Below are 24,298 nucleotides of genomic sequence, written 5' to 3'. Positions count from 1 at the left end.
CAATAAAATACTGTAAAATAACAGAAAAAATGTTTTATGAGGAGTATTAGTGCCTACATTTGAAGAAATATTCTGTTAGTTGGTTTTAATGACATTATTTTGCGGCAAGAGATCGTATAGTAATTCATTCTTGATGAAATATCAGTTTATGACACAAAAAGGAATGTGATTATTCTTTCAAAACCCGCAAAAAAATGACTAACTTTATAGTCAGAATAAGCTGAACAAAAACACAATTTCCCCATTCTCATTATTTATTTTTAACTCTCTGAAAGAAAAATAAATAAAATTCAACCAAATTGGGAATGAAAGAAAAAAGTTTAAAAAAATTGAAAAATTGGAAATGAATAATATAATTATCATATGATAACATAATAAAAACTATACAATAACACGATATAATAACTTCATTTAGCCTCTCCCACAGACTTCAGGATTTGTCAATAGTGAAGTCTGTGCCCTTCCGTTTGTAGTCCCCAATTTTAGCGATCAGTGGGATAATCTTGGGACTGACTAACTTTTTCATTGGCTTTCCACTCCACTTTTGATCCCTCTGGATTTATCTTGAAGATCCACTTGTCAAAATTGCAAAACAAAAAAACTTGTGGATTGCACTGACTTGTATTTTTTTCCATAAATTTTCAAAAATGTTGCGCTAAAGTGTAGACAGGGCTTGCTGCACTTGTGCAGTAATTCTGTATTGAGTGGTGGAGTCTTACCTCTCTGTAAGAACTTCAAAGTTGATGCTTGGGCTGCTGGGCAAGATATCTTCATGCACTTGTAAGAACATTGAACATTAAAAATACAACAAAAATTTCCAATATCGTCTATATGTTCCACAACTTTGAGATCTGTTTTTGAGCATATGCAAAAGGCCCACTGTGTCACGCAACAAAAACAAAACACTAACCCTTCCAAATACGGCTTAAAATCCTATTAATTTCTTTTTATAATCAAAACAATCAAAACAAACTGTACTCATTCATTGGAAGCTTATCTTTGGGCCTTGTGCTCAGCAAAGTCTTTTTTTTTTTTTTTTTAAATAAAAAGTAAGAGATCCCGTTGTTCTCGCCAAACAAAGCTTGCCCCGCTTTGGATGAACCTGAGTTCTTTCGTCCATCGCATTCAAAGAGGTGTTTGTATCATACATGGGTAAAAAGTAGTCCGCTCACAAATGCATCATTGTAACAACTTTAATAATGCAAAGCAGTAAGACAAACTCATAAAAGTGGTTTACAAATGTAAGTCACAACAATAGGGTTAAAAAATAGAACATAATTTACATCAACGGGTATGATCAGTTAAGGATGTAATGCACGGATGGAATGATCTGGTCCAATTAAATAGTGATGTAGTGCTGTCGCAGTTTGGCCACGAGGAATTCATGGGTTAAATTATGTCTCGTGATTATCCCAACAATCTAAAACAGAAGGATGATCACAAAATGAACAAATCAGTGCAAAGGCTTCATATGTGAATGACACAAGATAATAGGATGTTACCTCTCCTACAGCGTTGACCACGGGTAAATGCCGTAGGCCCATTGTTCTGAACAGGTTAAACACCTGCGAGATGCGAGTGTTTGGGGACACTGTGTAGGGACACGGGTTCATGTACGGAGTGACGTCCTGTAAACCCGGGGAACATTTACAAACGGTTTTTAACATTTCGCTGTGCGCAGATGGTGTTTGGCCGAACGGGTTATACCACAATCATGCGGGGACTGAGCTGAGTCAGGTCCAAGTCATGGATATCAGGGTAACGTGGGTAATCTTCGGTCATCTCGGCATATGTCAATCTGGGCTGTGTGGCACTCTGACAAGATATGATATTTGAAAACATCAGAAAGATCGGAGGGTGTGATTCACACTTAACTTGGAGAAGCCAACTGCTGCATAGAGCGCACGGAAAACAATAACAGCCACGGATTCATTCTCAACGTCTGTGCGTTTGCGGCACCGACCGGCTGGTTTTCAGCGTAACACACGCCTCTCATGAGTAGATTGACGAGCTGAGAGCGCAGGATGAGGCCGTGGAAGGTGAGCGGCCTAAACCGCTCCTCCATGGTCCACTCCTCACTGGGGGACTGGTCTGGGCACAGGTTGGGGTAAGGCATATGCCTAAAGATGATACGCGGTTATAAGAATTGTGAATAATTTGAGAAAAAAATAATTCAGCAATAAAATTCATGATCTCTTATTGTTTTCATGGTGGTATGTTGATGTTGGGAGAGGCGTAATCTGCTGGATTTAAAAAGAAAGTTGCAGGCATGCAACCCAGCTACAAAGGCCAACTTGAAAATAAAATATGAGATTCCAGTCACCCATGTATTACATATTTGCTGTGTTAATTTAGAAGTTGGACTTGCAACACGCCGTTGGTGTGTGATGTGATGTGCATCTTCCTTTTTTTTTTTAATTTACGGTGCACATCACATAAATGAATACATTGATGTTGTCAAATCCACGGACATTTAAGAAATCGACAGGGGCGGCGGCCTGCCTCCTAAATGAATGTAGAGCAAAGACTGCGTATTGTCAAATACTTTTATATAAATAGTGATGTAAATACAGTTTCCTTTTCATAGAGCGGTAAGGCTATACTGCATTGTCCTACCTCCTCTCCAACATCTGCTGCAGGAGGTCCTCCCCCTCCTCCGCAGGCTCTATGGCGGCACGCTGCTCATCGCAAATGTTCCTCAGCTCGCTGGAGGGGTAGGACTTCATGGATTGGCAGCGTCGCCTCTGCTCACTCGCTCGTGATACGACGCTGGATTTCTACTTTGGCAGATGGATGAGGTTAGCTCTTCGTTAAGTGTTTATTCCAATGCGGTACATTTGACATTGAACAGAATAGTGCAAACGTTGTAATCGGAGCAGTTAGGAAAAGTGTTTGACAGGAAGCACCTTGAAGTGGATGTTGTTGCTGACTAGGATGTTACCCTTCATGAAGTCCTGCTCGTTGGGGCGATTTTCGGTGACCACGGGGAAAGCGTGGTAAATGGTGGTGCGCAGGATGCTGACAAGGGATTGGACCCGGGTGTGGGGGTACACGTAGGTGAGATTGGGCTCCATTATGTCGCTGGCGGTCAGCCTGAGATGGGTGACACAACAAAAACATCACATTTCTGTGAACAGTTGTGTCCGGTTTGATTTGGAATTTAAAAAAAAAACAAAAAAAAAAACAAGGCAGATCTCATGATTCTTTAATTTTAAAAAGTGAAATGGCAGCAGAATTTGTGTGGCTGTAGATTATCTTTGTGACACTTAGTGGGGAAGTTGAATAAATTGCTTCCGAAACGCTTACTTGTCCAGCTCGACCTCAGTCTCCCACTCCAGAAGAGGAACTCCTCTCAGCTGGATATGGATATCATAGATGCCCTTATTGAACAAATCCCCTGTCCATTTTGCAACCTGATGAAAAAAAAAAAAAGATGACGAATGACTGATTTAATGTAAAGTAATGGGAACGTGTATATAGAGTAGATTATTTGCAAGATATTTGTATGACAGGATAATATTCCAGTACAGGGGAGATCAAAACATTTTTGCCCCAGAGGTGTTTAACATAATGACCTATGTTAACCTAACTACCTATAATGGGTAACCAATACAGCTCAGCGCCAATATAAGAAATCAATAGCTAATAATAATAATAATAAGCTAATAATAAACGAGGAGAATGTGCTCTCAATTTACTATATTATAGTAAAACAGTCATGATAAATGAAGCTGCAATAAATATTTCTGTCATCTTCTAACTATTTAGATTCTATTGATCACACAATATTTTGGAACTGATATCTTCTTTGACAATGGCAATGGAGCTGCTTTTACATTTTTATTGCTTCATCTTATCCTATACAAGCTATCCAATGTATAGCTAGCTTCAAAGAGTAGTAGTTGTCCACATGCTATTTATTGTGGAAAAAGGGTGGTCCTTGCAAATCAAACCATAATCAAAGTAAAAAAAAAAAAAAAAAATCTTTTGTCTCCCTTTGTCATTCTGTCTTGAAAAGCAGATTGAAATAATATGATGATTCTTAGCACATCTACCAGTATGGATTGAAGCAGAAATCATTTTTAATCGAATAGTTTTAAATTGAAAAATTATTTTGAACCGGAGACCTCAAAAGCGGATTCGAATTGAACCGGAAGGCAGTTAAAGATTCCCACCTCTATATGACACAAACGGCTTTGGTACACTGTTGTTTAGAAGGTCCTTCCGGAAGCACAGTTGTGACAGTCAACAGTACTTGATACCTGATCTTCTGCTCCCAGAGAGCATCTACCGATGCAACACTCTGTTTTTGTTTTTTTCTTTTTTCAATTGACAGTCTTCAACTGAATTCCCCCGCCCCCCCCACACACACACTACCTCGGCGGTCTACTGGGATCAACGCATTGAGCACCCCTGTTCCAGTAAATAAAATAAAATGCATACCATTAAAGTGATCATAATCGGGAGTCCATATGTGATTTCATTAGTGGATTCAATGAGGATGACAGTAAGGCTGATGGTCATCCTGACAACACCTCCGAGGAACGCAGCAGCTCCAATGAGAGCAAAGGTCCCAGCATATATGTCCAGTCCCAGTTTCCTGCCCCAGATAGAAACACAGTGAGGACCGCTATCGTTGTTGTCATTTGAATGACATCATGCAGAGGGTCATTTGAATAGGGTAGGGCAAATAATGTCATGTAAAAGGAAGCACCGTAAACAACGAGGCAACTTTTTAGTTTCCCAATACGTGTAAATGAGATGTAAAAAACCTTCCTGCGCTAACACCTTACACTTTAAGGATGTTGGCAACCAAACGTCCAAAAGCGGCCCCACACAGCAGCGAAGGAACGAAGAGACCGCTGGGAACCGACACACCATAGGTCCAACAGGCCAACAGGAAGTAAAGCACAAAGAACAGCAACAAAGTCACAGGGCTGAAGGTGCCTAGAGGTCAGACAGGAAGCAAACAAGATCACCTTAATTTGATGTCATACGGCTATCAGAGGGGGTCTGCAAATCAAAAATGTGTCGCTGATTGTGAACCATGAATTTCATTCACAGCATAAAAATGTAGGCAAGAGGGTAGCGTCGCTCGTATGTGCTAGAATGCGGATTTTAATGCTAATATCGCTGTGAACCCTGGTAGAAATATAACAATAGAGGGGCACCGAAGCAAATGGATGAATGGATGATTTAAGAATGTTTAACACGCCATGCATTAAGTTAACTCCCAATCAAACGATTGTGTTCTACCTCAAAGTTGTTTTCACGCTCCCAACTCACCATCCTGGTGGAAAAGCTGGTGGATAGCAGCTTCTTGCGGGTTGAAGAACAATGTGGCCATATCATTATACGTCTTGTTGGAGCAGAAGTACTGGCGGATGGTTGAGTTGATATCCTCACCAACAGAAAACTCAAAAAGGATCACATATGAGTTAAATGGGGAGGGGGGGGGGGGGGTGGCAATACCTAAGTGTTAAGATGGTTCACGACTAGTTGACAAATGTAATCTTACAGGAAATATGCTTACTGTGGCGTTGTGGGCTGTAGGTGAATACATGTCCCTGCATTCACCTAACAACATGGATGCGGCAAAAACCACCACTGTCGTCACCATGGCCACAAGCAGACTCTCTAAAACCCTATAAGGACAAAGATAGGCCAATGGAATAGCTTGCTTAAAGAAATCAGGAAATCAAAATGACGGTTTTCAGCTGAGGTTTTACCTGATGAACTTGGCCTTGGGCTGGATGTGTCTCATGCGATACTTGGCGAGGTGCTTGTTCATGCAGTTGAAGAGCGCCCCCAGGAGGCCACCCACTATCCCCATCAAGACAAAGAAGGCCAGGTCCACTGCAGTCCACAAGTGGCAATTTTTGTCTCCATCTGAACACTAATAAGTAATAAAATAGACAAGTTGAAGTGTGGTAGATTTTTTTTTCATCTCAAGGTACAGTACTACAGTGATAATTGCAGTGATGCCATGCTTAATTTTTAACTTTGTGACAGGTTTCATAACTGTAGGTGCCCTGTTTCATCCTAGAAAATTACATTTGAGATCTACAGCAATTTACTTTTTTTTTTTTTTTTTACCTTAAACTCTCCAAAGTTGAGCAGCCCAGGAAGCTGGAAGGAGCCCCATTTATTGAAGTTTATCCCCGAACGGAAAAAGTTGAGGGTGAATGTCGCAGACATTGAACAAAACAGCTGGAAGACAAGATTTTTACATTTTTAATACATTTTCACACATTTAATTAATACATCTTTAATATCTGGATCGGATGGATTTCTTTCGAGGTTTTGCCAAAGCCACAGTAAAGTGTGTTTAAGAACATTTTTTTACCTTTCATCATCTGTAAACGTATATGAGGAACATGCCAAGAAACTGATACTACCAACAACCTCTATATCAAAGTGCAGAAACCAGACAACAGAAATGTGTAGATGCTAAAAGCTAACAATTTGTACTTAATAGTTTCAAAATCTGACTTCAAAAGCTATCGCTTCAATTGCATTCTCCTGTTAACAACAATCATTTAAACATTGAGCCACATCATTAGATTGGCCTTTTTTAAAATATATATATATATATATATATATATATATATATATATATATATATATATATATATATATATATATATATATATATATAAAAACATTACTATGGCTCTTGGAATGATGGACCTACCACTTTCCATGTGAGGGCCTGGTTCCAGAAAGAGGAGCCCTCCTCCAGGCTGAACAGGGTTCCTCCAATGGGAGCGCCAAAGGCAGCAGCTACTCCAGCAGCAGCACCAGCAGACACAAAGTCACGCTTGTCCCTTAAAGACAGAACAACAAAACAACAGTGACAACTACTGTGTATAGTTTTTAGGTTTTAAGGAATTAAAAAAAAAAAGACCCCACACAATGTTAAAAAAAACAAACCATCATTGAATCTTAATCGTACCTGTCACTCCGGAAAAAGGGGAAATTTAATTTGATTCTCTTAAAAGTGATGCTCTGAAACTGAGAAGCACAGCATATATGAGAAAACAATTCTAAGTCAAAAATTCCATTTATTCCATGTTCCTTACTGAGGTGAAAATACCTAATTTCACCCATTACGAACACCAAATCTTAAATGTATATCAAACGGATATTTGCGTTCTTAGACCATATTCACCATATTTCCAATGGCGAATGCTACAATTAGGATGTGTGGCTACTTTATGTACCTGAGGAAGGCCTGCTCCAACAATGGCTCCACTGTGTATCATTGGGCCTTCTTTGCCCACAAAAAGACCTGAATAAACACAAAAACATTCTGAGACATTACATAACCGACACTCCTAAAATACACAAATGGAAACTTTGTGGCAAATCTGGGGTGAAAATTGAAATAAAATGACTTGTGAGAAATTAGGTAACTGAAATTATATTTCTATGCATATCTACTGAGAAGACACACATATTTAAAACGCCTTATGAAGGGGATAACATGAAAACTCAATTAAAGCATTTGTTGGACATATAAGTGCTATGTTCTTTTCATTGTGGCAAGTTTTGGTAATTAGTCATTGCACAAATATTTAGCCGCACATACAGTTCAGATAATCTATAAACGATTTTTGTGACATTTACTTAGCGGCTTGTAGTTGCGAATGAAAGAAAAGTCCATCTAACTTCACAGAAGTCAGATGAGTAAGTGGAATACGAGAAGTACTGTCATCTTTCAAAAAACAGATAATGAAGACATAAAGGAAACTAGAGCAACTTTAGAGGAGCTGCAGCAATTGTGGCACGCATCACTTGTGTGACATGTGACAACCATTTCTAATGTCTGTCAGTGTGGCAAGACAAAGCTTTTATTTAAGAGAAAAAAACATTCCAGGGTTCAAATTACAACAACATCTCTCAGTAGCGCTTTGAAAAATGTGTGATTTCATTGGTCTGGTATCCCACCAGAAATGGTTTCAGTTAAGGCAGAAGGACACATATACAGTAAATATCAATGCAATACCAACACGGTTAACCCGCGTAATAACAGCACAAAGCACCAGATTGGAACCTTTTTCTCACTATCTTTACCTCCAGATACACTAAACAGAACTCCAACAGCTTTGCAGAGGAACGTTTGTAGCCGGACAATCCCAGGAATCTTCACTCCGTTCAAGTAACTTTTGATTTCAGGAATCCCTGAGCCTGCAGCTAAGGGCTGCAAAACAACACAAATATTCTACTATGATTCAGGCTGTAATGGTTGTGCTATGAAATTTGCTGTGAGGAGACTGTAAACAAATGTGTATTTTACATTTGTAATGGTAAATGAATACTGTATAACATTTTATTGTTCAATGACCACCTAGCTTTGTTTTTTTTGTTTTTTTTTAAAAGACCCTTTCCTCTAAGATACTGTACATGGGAAGTCTTTGTGTAGCTAAAATGATGACCTTGAAAGAGTCCAACAATGACATATTTTACTTTGTTTTTTGCCTTGCTTTTCGTTTTAATTACTCTGGGGCTGGTTTTCATCTCGCAGGCGTTCACTCCCGTGTGAGTGAATACGGATCTTCACTTTTACTTGTCCCTACACACACTTTTTCAGACCAGTAAGCTGTTCGGTTAAAACTTTTGTCTTTGACGCTTCAAATAAAGGAAACCCCAAAGGACAATCTGTCTTTCCAGACTATTCTACCAATCTTATCAAAATCCTAAGAATTCCGCAACACATTCTTAATGTTTCTTCGGCAACATTTGAGTAGTCCAAAAGAGCAAAGAAATTTTTTAATGGACCAAAGGATCTATCCATCGCTGTGTCAATACTTTTACTTGGAGAAGGTGGACCACAATATCAATTTATCCTGAGCTTGAAGTCAGTCGATGTTTAAGACTACAGTATACTATATAGCCGAGCCCAAATATTCATGCGGGATAGGCATAGAGTATGACATAAAGAGCAAAAAACAAAATATTTATTCTGATTCTGCCAGAGCTTCCCAGCAGACCCTGACCATGTGTTTTGGTCTGCCAGGTCTGACCATGATAAAGATCATTTCTAAATACTTAATCACAAATATGAGGAAGTCCACTTATTATCCTTTTAGACAGGTTAGCAAGAAGGTTTAAGCAGGAAAAAAAAAACAACCTTTGTTCAATTTTAAAATTCATAAAATATATTGTTAAATGCATGAATAGGAGAAGACAGTTTAAAACAGTATCAGCCAGAGCTTGAGTTAACATGTTTGTGTAGGTTCTCTTCAGAATGTTATTTCATATCCCCCAGTCGCTCCAAAAATATACATTATATTATATGTTATATTTGTCCACAAAACTGCCATTCAATTGGCAAAACAGGAAAAATGAAAGCCCAGCAAAATAAATGCATTCTCACCTCAATGAGGACGAGCACACTGGCAATAAAAATGAAGGTCATGTTGAATGCCAAAAGCTCCAGCAGAGACAGGGGAAGGCACCCTTTCTCACTGCACTGCTCTACAGCTGAAGCCATCGAACTAAGGGTGAAAAACTTCCACACTGTGATTTGCAGGATGTGTGTCAACCACTACTAACAGTCCTGGCTGGGAAAATAGATATTCCTGAAGCTATTTGTAATTAGAACTTGAGCAAGTGAAAATTTCAACATTTAGACTGATTACCAAAAATCGTATGCAAATTCAAATAATATTGGACATTGTACGTAATGTTGTATGTAGTGCTGTAGAACAATTGCAGGCTTTCAGAAGGATACAATAGCCAACCAAAGAAAACTTCAGTTTGGTGAAGAAATGTACAAAGTAATCCACAAATAGACCCAACTAAAAGGAAAGAGAGGAAGGAAACATTTGACTTTGCATTAAATGCATGTTAAAAGGCAAAAAGAAGAGGAGGGTATTCTATTAGTTCATACCAATCCAACAGACGCTCCAATCGCAAACACCATCAGCCATCGCAGTGCTTCATACTTTTTAGCTTTCTGATGGAAAGGAAGGAAAACCAGTGAGGTACATCATTTCTTTATAATTTGCAGAATATTACATAATACATTACTTGATACTTTGATAGTTTGGAAACATGCACATACACATAAGGAGACATCGCTGGCAAGTTTGGGCTGGAACGATTCAAACAAAAGCTCGCTTACCTTGTTGTCCATCCCCTCCAAAATCTCCACATAGGGTTCACTGACACATCGGTCATAATCAAGGCTCTAGTAAATAAAAATGGTTCACTGTCAAACAGGGAATTATATATAAATAGAAATTTCACCTTAAAGTCACTGATGCTTTTCATTATTTTACCTCATAGTCCTTCCTTGGCAGAATCTCATCTTCTTCGTCCCGAATTTCTCCAAGAATTGTCTGCAACAAGAACAAACATGAACTCTGGAAAGTCATCATTAAATGACAATGGAGGTTTTCCATGCAGAAAGTTGCATGGTGCTACTGCTTGTAAATTAACTATTCATTTAAGATTAGCACGCACAAAACTACGTTAACACATAAGCATCAATGTGACTGGCTGCCGTTTCAGCACCCACCCAATGATGCTGCACAACGAACACGTTCCGTGAACTTGTATGCATGCACTATTAGTTTGCAAAAATTGTGAAGACAGTAATGCAACAAAAAATAAGAATAGCCAAATCACTACGTTCGTTGAGTCTAATCAATACTTCCGAAGAAGTGAAATTGGATGGGAACAACACATTGGGGGATCAGGGAGCTTCAATGCAAAGCAGAGTTTTGACTCAATTAAATACATTGAAGACGAATTAAAATATCCAAAGAAATAAATAAATTCTAGCATACGCACTCCATGCCAAACAATTGCAATGTGAAGCCCTACCAATTCCTCTGGCGTACGCGACTCCTCTTCACTACAACGCCTGCAGCCGAAACAGTTCCCACAACACGCCATCTTTGTTGTTGTGTCATGCTGCTTTCAGGGCCTTCAAGAAAATCCTCAAATTATTCGCAAATACCCCAAAAATAGTTAGACATATGAAAACAAAGGAAATCGGGTATTTATTTCAATACGAACATCGATTGAACAAGCACTATTAAATTACTCAAAGAAAAACATGATGAAATCATTAACAAATCAACAATCAAATGTTTGTGTAAACGTTATCTGAATAAATCGTCCTAGTAGCACAATTGCTATGGATTGGAACATTTTCGTTTCATATTTGCCGATTAAATTAACAGGAATCAATGGAGGGAAATACAGCTAACGAGAATCTGGACATAAAACATACGATATTTAGGAAACACTTAATTGTTTGTTGGATGATTATGCTTTTAAGCCAGTGGGAAACCATTTCAGTTTTTTTAATGTACTAATACATTTTTTAAATTTACTAATCTGAATAAGTGAAACTGTCAAATAATGACTTAAATGTGTCGAAAATATTTTACATTTGAATTTCGACAGGGATGATAATTTATTAATGGTACATCTAAGCAATTATTTTATTATAGTTCTATATTTTTTATTAGTTTTATATACAATCAATGTTAAGGATACAACAGATTATTTTGAGTTTGATTTCATCAACATGTTTTATTAGCGCATCCGAATATCCGACTGAGCGAGGTGAACGAAAACAGTGCTGAATTTCATTGTCAAGCCTACAGCGCCATCTAACGGACGTTTTATATTATGCACTGAATTCCCAAGTGCCCCTCTACCCCACACCCAACGTCCACGCTGTACAGCGTGTAGCCTCTTTTGCCCTCCCACTAACATCGTGGGAATCTTGGGACACCGGCAACACAAAGCGGGGCAACTGGGGTAAAAAAAAAAAGTGTGAGAACCAACTACCTTGACCCAGCTTTCATTTATATAATCTTCCGGTTTTAGAGTGTATCTGATACATCTTGTGTTTTGGTGTCAATTCGAACGTAGCCACAGCCAGTTACGTGTGACGTTGCTAGCTATGCAACATCAGAAGCTGCTAGCACATGCACATGAACTTTCATTACGTCTCCCGTTGCATGCCGAAAACTTTAATGTGGCCAGCCGAGTGAAGTGATACGAATGGGTCTCTTTTCGTTCTCACCACGCTCCGTTACAACGAAGCTAATGCATTTGGAGAAAAGGGGTTTGGTGTTTCGCCCAGCGCTTGCTCGTTTTTCGGATTAACTAAATGATTTGTCCACGATTGGCAAATTGCAGCACGATTAGTTCCTTTGTTATAATTTGAGGTTTGAAAACTTTTTTATTTTTTTATTTTTAGGAAGACGTTAAACGCTGTGCTGGTGCTTGGTTGACGATCTGCAAAATTTCTACTTATATTGGAATAGCGCAGTGATCGCAATTTATAGGCTATGTAAAATGTTCAAGTAGAAAGGGCGAAGTTCTAACCAAGTCCCCTTCGTTAGAAAGAAAAACAGACTGAAAAAAATCTGAAATACTGATTCAACTCCTTTCCTTCAGTGAACGTAAAAATGATTGTCCAGTTATACTGTCTTGGCTAACTTTAAACAGTCATAACAAACAAATAACGTTTATAGACATCAAATAATGCCCTGCTTTTATAAACGTGCACAGTGCTCATGCATAGGGGAGTGGATACTTGTAACTGAAAAGATTTATTTTTTTTCTTCCAGATGACCGAATTTTTAACTTAAGAAACTGATCTTCTTTAAGGCTATGGCTGGGGATTATCAAGCTTCTCCAAATTGTTAATGATCCATGGTTTGCGTTCATCTTTGGTGCCCCTTTTCCCTGTGAGTTTTTTCCTAACTGGTTAAAACTCAATAATTCAATTCAGCAAGATCCCAATCACAGTTGACTTCACTTTGCTCTATTAAGATCTTGCAGGTATTTAGAAAAGTAAGCAATCTTATTTTATAAAACATCCCAGCAGCATGTACTGTCATATTCCAATATATTTTCAAGGTTAGGCGGGAAAAGTAAACACCGGTCAGAAAAATTCATACATCGAATAAATATTGTACCTAAAAAGGCCTACTCAAAGAGGTCAAGTACTTGAGTACGGTAACAAAGTACTTGTACTTTATTATTTCTCACCACTGGAAATGAAACGAAAAACAGTAAATGCAGCAAATTTTCATAGGTAATGTTTCTGTACCATAATAATATTGTGATGGACATCTGTGTTTCTTTAAAGACATATCCCGTCATGGTGAACCAGGTTCCACAAGCAGACGGCAGCTGGCAGTCATGTAAGAGTGACTCCAGCGGGGCTGGCACCAGCGGTGGGGAGAGCTCTAAGGAGAGCTCCCGGTGTTCCACACCGGTACTGGATGCAGATCGCTCCGACAGGCTGCGGGACAAGATGAGGAGGAGGATCGAGTCCGGGGACCGCTGGTTCTCGCTAGAGTTCTTTCCCCCTCGGACAGCCCCGGGCGCAGTCAATCTCATCTCGAGGTATGCATTTAGGATCCTTATTCAGTATTTTGCAATGGCTGATTGCAAGAAAGCACTTTTCACATCAAGAGAGTTTGGCACGCCAACTGTCACCGTCAAGAAGCCATGAAATATGCTGCACGGGTGACTTCAAGAATGTAACATTTTAACTTTCCTTTTAGTCATAGTGTAAAAAGAAAAGGTTTTACACTCTGTTGATTATAATAAACCTCAGGTCCCACTCTTTCATACACTGTCATGTTACACATTTGAATTTATATTTGATTTGACTAACATCAGTGTTTTGTCATTACTAATAAACCTTTTTTCAGCTATTTAATTTTGGTGTGCATGTGTCTTCAGTGATGCTCACTTAGTGACATTGTGGCTATAATAAGAAACATTCATGAGCCCCTAGTTACTATTTTTGAAAAACGCAACTAGCAGCAATGCCAAAGTGGTCCTCATGTTGGCAGCATTCCTACATGGGGAAATTTTTAGCTTGATAACCATTTGGGATTTCCGAGTAAGTTACAGCGCTGGTTGGTGCCCGCAATTTCAGTGCACCACAGAAATATATAGAAAAGGAAATTCGCACAGCTGACGTATTTTGTAAATTTCAATTAGTGATTATGTAATTCAAATGACTGCTCATCATTTTTTTTTTTTAACCATTCCTGATTATTCATCCATCCATTATCAAAGCCGCTTAGCTTATCCACACGAGGGTCGCAGGCATCCCAGCTGCCTTCGTTCATTAGGTGGGGTACACCCCACACTGGCTGCCTGCCAGTTTCAGGGTACATAAATACAAACAACCATCTGCACGCAACTAAAGACCATTTAGAGCAGGGTCCTCATACTACAGGGAAAACAAGAAACACTCATATTCAGGCATCTCTGCAATTGTCATACTCTTTGTTTCAAACTGAGCCGGCCCCCCATCTGAGAAGAGTAATTTGGCCCTAGGATGAAAAAGTTTGCGGACCCCTGATTTAGAGAGTCCAATTACCTACACTGCATCTTTTGGAATGCCTGGTCAAGCCCACACATGGGGCATGGGGAGATCATGCAAATTCCATACAGGCAGGCCGGTGCCAGAAACGAACCCACGACATGCTAGTCTGCCACCCTCCCACCAATTTCCTGATTATGACAACATACAATGGTAGATCTACTTATGATCAACTCTTGTTCTGAAACATTCAGGTTACGAAAAGAAATGCCTCTTTGCACAAATATTGACTCAGGAAGATTCAAGACACGAAAGGCGAAAATTGGTTGGTGTACAATAATGAGACACGAGACACCAGCGCTCGCTCAAACAACATTTTTACAATTTATTAATATGCCAGCTTGTCCAAAAACAAAAGACACAAGTTCTTTGCATCAATGTTTACTGTGGTCTTGCACTTTTCACCTTTACAGTTTTATCCACACTTTCTACCAACAGATCACACCGTAGGACTAACATTACATAAAAGTGACTTTAACTACAGCTAGCATTGTCCAAATTCACCTAAAAAGATATACATGCCAGACATGACGTCGTCGTCGTGAGCTCGTTAGCGAGAGGGTTGAACAACATCACGCATACTGCAAGCACTTTGCATGAGAGCAAACTGGACTTAAGTGAACGTACATGCTAAAAATGATCCAAAAACAAATATTATTGCTCCAGTTGACTTGTCATTGATGCCTATATAACTGGAAATGTAAAAACATAAATAAAACGACCTAAAAAGGTATCGGCACTCCCAACCAACACACCGGCGCCAGCGTTAGGTAAGCAAATGAACTGCATTCATATTGTCAACCGCTACAATTAATATGATTAATTTAAAGGGTGCAGGAGGGTTTTTTTTGTTTGTTTTAAATTAGTCTCTACATGATGTACTTTGTACATGTAAAAAGCGGCTCTACTTACAAAAAATTCATGTTACGAAATGACTTCGGGAACAAATTTATTTCCTAAGTAGAGGTACCACTGTATTATACATACACAAGTAGCAGCTAATCAAAATAATACAATGTCATGCTTTAAAAATACATTAAGTTGTGGTTCGTATTTTGGCTTAGCCCGTGACCGCTGTTCTAGTTTCTTTGATTGCCAATTGCCCCTTTAGAAAATTGTCATAAATTAAAATGTATGGTAAGTCTACTACATTCTCAGCAGAGGGAACCTCCACTAAAATTTGAAATGCTCATTTTTCTACAATGGAGTGCAGTAAGTGCTTTCAAACTAAAAATGTCTAATTGTAAAAATGTATAAAGGATGTAATGTGGTAAGAAAAAAAATATCAAGTGTCCAGAATTAACCATCAACCACCCTAATTAGGTCCATCAATCTAACAAGAGCCCCCTCCCAGAAATTTTCAAGGATTTTACTTGGTCAAATGTGTCCATGATAAAGGCATTAGATGCAATTTGAGCTAAAAATTATGTTCGACTACTTACATAGAGAGCTGCTGCTGGGGGGGAAAAAACATGACAAAAATTCACACCCACGAAAAGTGTGACTATGTTTGTATTATAATAATACATTGGTTCTTTTCCCTGGTGGACATCTGTCATGAATCGGAATTCATAGGTCGGTTTCAAACTCAGGCCATGAGTATTGGATTGAATCGTGTTATTTCTCCTACAGGTTTGACCGTATGGGCTCCGGAGGGCCACTCTTCATCGACATCACATGGCATCCGGCCGGAGATCCGGGTTCAGACAAAGAAACGTCGTCCATGATGATAGCCAGCACGGCAGTCAACTATTGTGGCCTGGAGAGCATCCTCCACCTAACCTGCTGCAACCAGACCAAGGATAAGATTAGCGGCTACTTGTCCAAAGCAAAGCACCTGGGCCTGAAAAATATCATGGCTCTAAGGGGAGGTAGTGCAATCTGAAAATGTATTTCGCGCTTTTATCTGTGAACATTTGTAAGCACGCATATTGTTTGAGCCGATGAGCTATGGAGTTATAGACTAATAATGCTGGCGCGCACGACAAATTTATCCACAGACCCAGTGGGTGCAGATTGGGAGGAAGAGGAAGGATGTTTCAACTATGCCATCGACCTTGTTAAACACATCCGATCAGAGTTTGATGACTACTTTGACATATGTGTAGCAGGTCTGGACTGAGCTCCTAAAAAAGTTGTACCCTCTTTTTCCTGATTTTACTGGTCAGTGATCACAATGTGCGCGTGCCGCAGGTTATCCCACTGGCCACCCCGAGGCAGAAAGCTATGAGGCAGATCTGCGACACCTGAAGGAGAAGGTGGATGCTGGAGCCAACTTTGTCATCACGCAGCTCTTCTTTAGGGCTGAAACCTACCTGAAGTTTCTTGATGACTGCCGGGCAGTTGGGATCACGTGTCCAATCCTCCCAGGGATCTTCCCCATTCAGGTAACGCCTAAAAAAACGTATTCATCCAAAAAGCAAATGACAGCAAAATTCAAAATTCATTTCACAATGTTCAATGGCAGAGGTCCCTTTCTTAGGTGTTTTGTAATGCATTGCTATTTTCTCAGAGACTTTAGTCAGTACCATAGTGTTAGGAGTCAGGTGGGTTTCTGTACTTCATTATTCCTGACTAGTTTTACATTACATCACTGGCGGTCCGTGCGTTTCACACTTATGCCTTCAGTGATGGCCAACTCAAATAAATACACCCCATAATACCATCATTTATGACGCCACGGCTAGAGAAATTATATACAGACGCACACATACGCATTACTGGGCACTTCATCATCCTAATCATGTACAACACAGGCTATTTTTCGGAGTATTTAAACATCAATAAACCCGGATGAGCTGTTACAATTTTGTCACCATATGTGATACTGTCAAAAGCTAAAAAAAAAAAGAGAGAGAATTCAAAATTATTTGTCCACAAAGTGCACCAAGAGCAGGCAAGCTTTAACAAGATTGTACGCTAAATCACAAATCGCAGTTTAATATAAGAAGGACATCAGTTTATTTAATTACCATTAATTGAATATGAAGAAGATAAAATTACAAAAACATATTAAAAATGAAAAATTACATGAATAAAATGCTTCACCAAAACGGATGTCTCCCAAAACACTTAATTCAACAATAAATCCCTTCTTCTTTCTTTCCTCAAGACTTCAATGACTCGGTTGTACAGTTTGTCTGTGAGTTTCAGTTCCAACAATATATATTTTTTTCTGTTCTGTTATGTTTTAATTCGCTTTAAAAAAGGCAGAGAATGATGCTCTAAGGCAGGGGTGTCCGAACCTTTTGCAAAGGGGGCAATTAATTTAAATACATTTCAGCGAGCCGTTCTGTGTTTCACTTTTGCTTTTTTATTTTAATTTCAGCTATCTTAAGCATGTGTTTTGGTTCATTTGAAACGTGCATATCAAAATTGAATTGACGTTAAATATTGAAATTTAATATTCACTTAACTTCGCTTTTTTTAGCACTTTAATGAACTTTTTTGTTACAGTTGAACAGAAGTAAATGTACTCTTGGGTGCAAATTACATTTGAAACAAAAAAAATATCTCACCATGCCAGTTTAATATTTATAAAAATTGTAAACACAATAACAGAGAAATTAACAAGTAGTAGTCATATCAACAAGTGCAGGGCTCATTTAAAATATGACATTAGAAACTATAAATGTTGATTGTATTTTTAGTTGTATTTTATTGGTTATTATTCTGGAGTGAAAAGTTTAAAAAAAAAAAAAGGTTTTCAGATTGATCGTAAATGAAAAATGACTCGTCCGCATGAGTGTGATGGGTGAAACTGAGATCTGGTGTGGCTGTATGGCAGTAGTATGGATGCGCAAGATGTCTTTTAAGTGAGAGTCCGGTAGCCGTGTCCTCACACGGCTCTCATTTAAGTTCATAACCGAGAATGCCTTCTCACACAAATACGTCGACCCGAAGAAGCTTAGCATTTTCTTACCAAATGCTCGAATCTCTCGGACTTGTCCTTATCCAGCTGTCGGTAAAAGTTGTAAAATATTGCTGCTGTGAGATTAAACTAGCTTCAAGATGTTTCTGTTTCTCGCTGCGTTCATTACCTGTGATCTTGCTATATACGTCAGCATGTTTGGTTTGGTGATGTCGCTTCACATTGTACTCTTTAAAAACAGCCACTGTCTCTTTCCAAATGAAGCAGACACAGTTGTTCGGTATTTCAGTAAAGAAATAGTCCAATTTCCACTCATCATTGAACCGTCAGGCCTCGCAGTCAACTTTCCTCCTTTTGTTGATTGTCGCCATTTTAGAAAGTTGGGGGCTCATACAATTACAGTCGGCCCCCGGCTTACGAGCACCCTGATTTACGAACAATTCGCCTTACGAGCGTGGATCAGGGAGATTTTTGTCCTCCGCTTACAAACATACCTCTCGCCTTCCGAGCAAACCTCTCGCCTTCCGAGCAATTCGACATGCCGGCCATTGAGTATGTAGAAATGTTCTCGTTTAATTGCGTCAATAAAATCAACAGTAGCGACATCGTCAATCATCAGTAGATACTTGTGGCAGTAACGTGAACGCTATTGGTCTTACAACGTCACACTGACTGTCTCACTCACGGTGTCTAAATATATTACCATTTAAGTGTAGTGTTTGTACAGCTAAAGGGAAAAACAGCTGACATGAAATTAAATGTGCCGATTGCAGGACAAAGAATTGTCATTGGTTTAAATGTGTGTGTTTTTTTTTAAATTAATTGTCAATACATTCCAACCGTTTAAAAAAAAAGTGCGAATAATTATCAGTCAGTCACGGAGATGCGAATATGCTATTGGTCGATTAAGGTCACCCGGTCTCACTCACAGAGATGCTATTGGCCGGCGTCACACGTCAATCACAGAAATGCCGATATGCTATTGGCCGAACGCCTTTATCTAGCTTGATGGGACAGGACAAAGAATTGTCATTGGTTTAAATGTGTGTGTTTTTTTTTAAATTAATTGTCAATACATTCCAACCGTTTAAAAAAAAAGTGCGAATAATTATCAGTCAGTCACGGAGATGCGAATATGCTATTGGTCGATTAAGGTCACCCGGTCTCACTCACAGAGATGCTATTGGCCGGCGTCACACGTCAATCACAGAAATGCCGATATGCTATTGGCCGAACGCCTTTATCTAGCTTGATGGGACAGGACAAAGAATTGTCATTGGTTTAAATGTGTGTGTTTTTTTTTAAATTAATTGTCAATACATTCCAACCGTTTAAAAAAAAAGTGCGAATAATTATCAGTCAGTCACGGAGATGCGAATATGCTATTGGTCGATTAAGGTCACCCGGTCTCACTCACAGAGATGCTATTGGCCGGCGTCACACGTCAATCACAGAAATGCCGATATGCTATTGGCCGAACGCCTTTATCTAGCTTGATGGGACAGGATGGAAGGAAGGAGAGAAAATTAGTGAAAAACGGAATGTTGTGAAGACTTTGCAAACTTTATCTGTTAGACATAGCTTCTAAAATTACTAGCAGCGGTAAAGAAAGAAATAAGAGGATGATGTTTTAGTATCTGCACCCTGACTGAAAGAGTTACTGTAACACTGTAAGACCAATAGCATATCTATCTCCGTGTTAACTTTGAGCGGTGACGCTGCCCCCCTCTGCTTACACCCACCTCAAGTCTCGTCGTTTCAAAGGTAAAAGCTCTTAATCCATTGTATTTATTATATAATGCTAGTGTAAAGCAGATTATGTCACTCAATTTTAATATATGTATACAGTGTGTCGTTTTTACCTAATTTACCTAAGGCTTCGGCGCGCGTTGCACGCATTCAAGAATTAACATGGGTTAGGATTGCCCGCTATACGAGCAATTCGAGATACGAGCGTAGCCGCTGAACTGATTAAGTTCGTAACCCGGGGGCCCACTGTACTCATATACTAATTTGCTGTTCCTAATTGAGCCTATAGATGGCAGCAATTAGCACACGCACGTAACAGCGCTGCTGCCCAATTAATTCATTCTCCATGCGGGTCAGACATTATTGATTTTATGACGGAGGCTGCGGGCTGGATGGAAATTGACCACGGGCCGCATTTGGCCATTGGGCCGGACTTTGGAAATGCCTGCTCCAAGGATACACAGAACACAGATATGTCACAGCCAAGCTGGTGGACTTGAATAGCACTGCCTCCCATGTTGAGTATCCAATCACAGAGCGCGTACATGTCACGTTCAACGTGAGGTTTTCTCACTGGCCTCAATGTCGCCACCTCGTGATCTGATTGGCTATTGCAACTGTCTATTAACTCTATCTGCCCGTTCACTCATAGTGCAGAAATGCCCGGAACTGTTTATTCTGAAGGCTTCGGGCAGATTTCATACAGCCTGGCAACTCAAGCTTCCTGAATTCGGATTGGACAAAAACTCTACAACTCTAAAACTACAAGCAACACACACACTTTAGGGAAAAATAATAAAAAATTGAAATTGACTTATCATAATTATGATAACGATCTCAGGTTATGTTAGGCCAGCAGAGAAGGCCTTGCTGGTTCTGATGGGCCACCACTGCATTGTTTCTCACTGGGACCTCTTGTAGGTGGTACTACATGAAGTAATTGTGCAACTTGCTGTATTCTGAAGTTCCCTACATTTTGAAGCTTATACGTAGTGCTTACTTCACTCCACATGTTTTTTGAACAGTTGAATCCTTTAGTTTTAACCTCTCCAGATGAAATTTTCTGTAACCTTTTATGAAAGCATTTTGAGTGCTGCTCTTGTTTAATATGGTTTTGTCCATTGTGTCGAATACGGTTGACCTGGCGCTCGCCTCACTACCTTCGTCGATCACTTGTTATTGCACTAAATTGAAAAAAAAGCTTAGTAGAAAAAAAGGTCAACACAGTACAAGAAAACAAAATGCAGTCACATAAAATAAAAAATAACCTATATTTATGTACATTTTTTCATCAAATAAAATTTAAAAAATGAACAAAAAATAAATGACTACATCCATAGAAAGTAGATCACATCCAAAGTCAGCTTTCCAGCCCCACGTAAATGACCATAAATGATACTTTGTATCTGTTTGAACAGACGGTGTAAAGGGGCTGGATGTGGAGTAAGCTGTCACAAAAATGTTTCTACTGGGGGCTTTTCATTTTATATCATACTGCAATGAGTGAGAAAATCAAGCAAACGCAATTGAATTATTTGCCATTAGAAGAAAAAAAAACGGTTTCTTCTTTAACCTGTAGGCGAATTCATATTTTGTCACATGGTCGTGAGCGTTTGATTACGTTTGTCCGCAGGGCTACCAATCACTGCGTCAGCTGGTCAAACTGTCAAAACTGGAAGTGCCAGAGGAGATCATGGAAATCATCGAGCCTATCAAAGACAATGATGCGGCCATTCGTAACTACGGAATCCAGCTGGCGGTGGAGATGTGCAAGGTGTTGCTGCAAAGTGGCAAGGTGCCCGGTCTGCACTTTTACACTCTAAATCGCGAGGTGGCCACCATGGAGGTCCTCCGGCAGCTCGGCCTTTGGATAGAGGACCCGAGGTGAGGGATCTTCACGACTGGCAAAGATCACGCCAAGTATCTTGCTATGCCTGCGCGGTTGTCCAACCGAAGAGCTCGTTTTCTGTCAGGCGGCCTCTTCCCTGGGCGGTGAGTGCACATCCCAAGCGAAAGGTGGAGGACGTGCGACCCATCTTTTGGGCATCCCGGCCCAAGAGTTACATTTACAGAACCCAGGATTGGGATGAGTTCCCAAACGGCAGATGGTACGATGTTTGACACTTTTCCTTAAATTTGAAAGGAAAAAAAAAAAAAGTTTCCTGCTCCAGAAACGGATGAAAGCTTATGCTGCTGTCGATTCTCCTATTAGGGGGAACTCCTCATCTCCAGCTTTTGGTGAATTAAATGATTACTACCTGTTCTACTTGAAGAGCAAGTCATCCAAAGATGCCCTGCTGGAGATGTGGGGAGAGGAACTGAAGAACGAGGCCAGTGTTTATGAGGTCTTCACCTGTTACATCACAGCTCAGCCAAATCGCAAGGGGCACAAGGTAGATCCTTTTCCAGCACCTCGCTGCATCTCCACTGATCCCTACCAAAATAAATCGAGGGGTACCTTAACGGGGTTGTAACTATGCTGAGGCTCAAAGAAAGTGGAAAAATCATAGGCGTAATTAAAGTAATAGGCTAAGCGTTCCTCTTCATTAGGTGATGTGCTTGCCATGGAATGACGAGCCTCTGGCCCAGGAAACCAACCTACTGAAGGATGAACTGGAGAAAGTGAACAGACGAGGCGTGCTCACCATCAACTCCCAGCCCAACATCAACGGCAAATCCTCCACGGACCCCATTGTGGGCTGGGGCCCCCCCGGCGGTTATGTTTTTCAGAAAGTACGAGCACTTTGCGTGGGCTGCAACCCTCTGCGTCTTCAAACGAAACGCACTCAATCGTTTCAATCCAATAGGCCTATCTAGAGTTCTTCACATCCAGCGAAAATGTGTCGGCTCTACTCGAAGTACTGAAGAAGTATGAACCCCGCGTCAACTATCACATTGTCAACGTGCACGTAAGTCGGACGAGAAAGCCTCTCTTTGCCCGGTGTTTTTGGTCCATGCCTAACCATTGAAATTGTGCATCAAGGGCCGCAACCTCACCAACGCTCCGGATATGCAACCTAATGCTGTCACCTGGGGGATATTCCCCGGCAGGGAGATTGTTCAGCCAACCATTGTGGACCCGGTCAGCTTTATGTTCTGGAAGGTAATTACATGTGCGGCGTTAGTGATCAAGTTGCCCATAATAAGCTCGGGCTGGTGTTTCTCCCAGGATGAGGCCTTTGCCCTGTGGATCGAGCAGTGGGCCAAACTGTACGAAGACGAGTCACCTTCTCGAATGATCATCAAATATATTCATGACAATTACTTCCTGGTCAATCTGGTGGACAATGATTTCCCACTGGACAACTGCCTGTGGCAGGTGATCGATGACATGTTTGAACAGTTGGATGCTTCTCCGCTGTCAGCCCCTCATGAAGTGTCATCATAACGGAATAAGAATGTGTTCTGGTCAGAATGACTATCCAAACCCAACAAAAAAAGCACTCCCGAACTACGTATTTTGGAACGCTGCTATTAGAAAGAAAATGTTTACTCCACAATGTTTTTTGGTCAGTATTTGATTTCTCTCCTATTTTTAACATTTTGGACAGGCAGAAAGAAAATCTTTTATCATCATGTTTTCACTTATTTCATTCATGTTACTCCAACGGTCGTTGTTCTTAGTATTTTATTAAGTCCCCGTTTACAGAGCTCAGCTTTTTATTTTGACATTTGAAATAGATGTTCACAGTGTTTTTAACGGTAATCAAACTAAGGCCGTTGTGAGTGAAAACGTATTACATATTAAAGTGAAAAAACATTTTTTAATGTATTTATGTCTGGCATTGTTTCCAAATAATAAAAATGTTTTGCATGTGTATATTATCCATGTCTATTCACTTTGCAAACAGCAGAATAAACTCATCTTGTCGGGTGGTGGCAATGACCTAGCCAGACCCATAATGAGCTGAGCCCCAGTTTCAGGTGGAACTGGCCTGCATGGCTCGAGTAGGGTGGGGGGTATTATTTGCTGCGCAATTGTAAATATGTTGCTGCAGTGTTTTACTACATTCAATAATTCACGGTCTACTCTCCAAGGACGCCACCTTCCCCTGACCTCACAGTACTGTATACAGTATACCGTAAAATATTGCATTTTTTTCAAATTTGCCACTAGATGACACTACGTTTTACACATCGTCACAAAATAACATGGTAGTCGTGTGTCTAAAAAAAAGACATCAAAAGACTGTTTTGTTTTGTTTTTGTTTTTTTTTTACACCATACTGTATAATAATATATTCAGGGAAGAGTGTGCGCGTACGTGTGAGCGAGAGAAAGAGAAAGCGAGACAGAGCATA

General features: G+C 39.9%; 2 protein-coding genes across 3 annotated transcripts; one reads left to right on the top strand and one right to left on the bottom strand.

Moving 5' to 3' along the window:
• Positions 1-1,179: 1,179 nt before the first annotated feature.
• clcn6 (Cl-/H+ antiporter 6) lies at positions 1,180-10,936 on the bottom strand. The gene is made up of 23 exons (XM_088408352.1): positions 10,834-10,936; positions 10,287-10,346; positions 10,130-10,195; positions 9,896-9,961; positions 9,737-9,803; positions 9,380-9,486; positions 8,077-8,203; positions 7,224-7,291; positions 6,956-7,014; positions 6,695-6,827; positions 6,097-6,210; positions 5,730-5,896; positions 5,534-5,645; positions 5,287-5,416; positions 4,794-4,947; positions 4,444-4,600; positions 3,307-3,413; positions 2,907-3,093; positions 2,617-2,777; positions 1,964-2,120; positions 1,708-1,815; positions 1,503-1,628; positions 1,180-1,420 (listed from the first exon to the last, which is right to left on the bottom strand). The coding sequence occupies exons 1-23, from the start codon at positions 10,903-10,905 to the stop codon at positions 1,340-1,342; spliced, it is 2,586 nt and encodes an 861-aa protein (XP_088264478.1). The 5' UTR covers positions 10,906-10,936; the 3' UTR covers positions 1,180-1,339.
• Positions 10,937-11,693: 757 nt separating this feature from the next.
• On the top strand, positions 11,694-23,815 carry mthfr (methylenetetrahydrofolate reductase (NAD(P)H)). 2 transcript variants are annotated; one of them, XM_088408354.1, is made up of 12 exons: positions 11,694-11,781; positions 13,124-13,383; positions 16,010-16,248; positions 16,378-16,488; positions 16,571-16,764; positions 21,631-21,881; positions 21,971-22,105; positions 22,210-22,390; positions 22,548-22,730; positions 22,805-22,906; positions 22,981-23,100; positions 23,167-23,815. In XM_088408354.1, exons 2-12 carry the CDS (start codon positions 13,136-13,138, stop codon positions 23,383-23,385), a joined length of 1,983 nt encoding a protein of 660 aa, XP_088264480.1. In that variant the 5' UTR covers positions 11,694-11,781; positions 13,124-13,135; the 3' UTR covers positions 23,386-23,815. The 2 variants fall into 2 exon arrangements, with proteins under 2 accessions (XP_088264480.1, XP_088264479.1); XM_088408353.1 differs by having other exon boundaries at positions 11,709-11,794.
• Positions 23,816-24,298: the final 483 nt, after the last annotated feature.

The sequence above is a fragment of the Hippichthys cyanospilos genome, chromosome 2, assembly GCF_059441005.1.
Source record: "Hippichthys cyanospilos isolate Australia breed blue-spotted pipefish chromosome 2, RoL_Hcya_1.0, whole genome shotgun sequence".
NCBI lineage: Eukaryota > Metazoa > Chordata > Actinopteri > Syngnathiformes > Syngnathidae > Hippichthys > Hippichthys cyanospilos.
The sequence above is the reverse complement of the archived record's forward strand: the minus strand, read 5'-3'. Positions and strand labels throughout refer to the sequence as shown.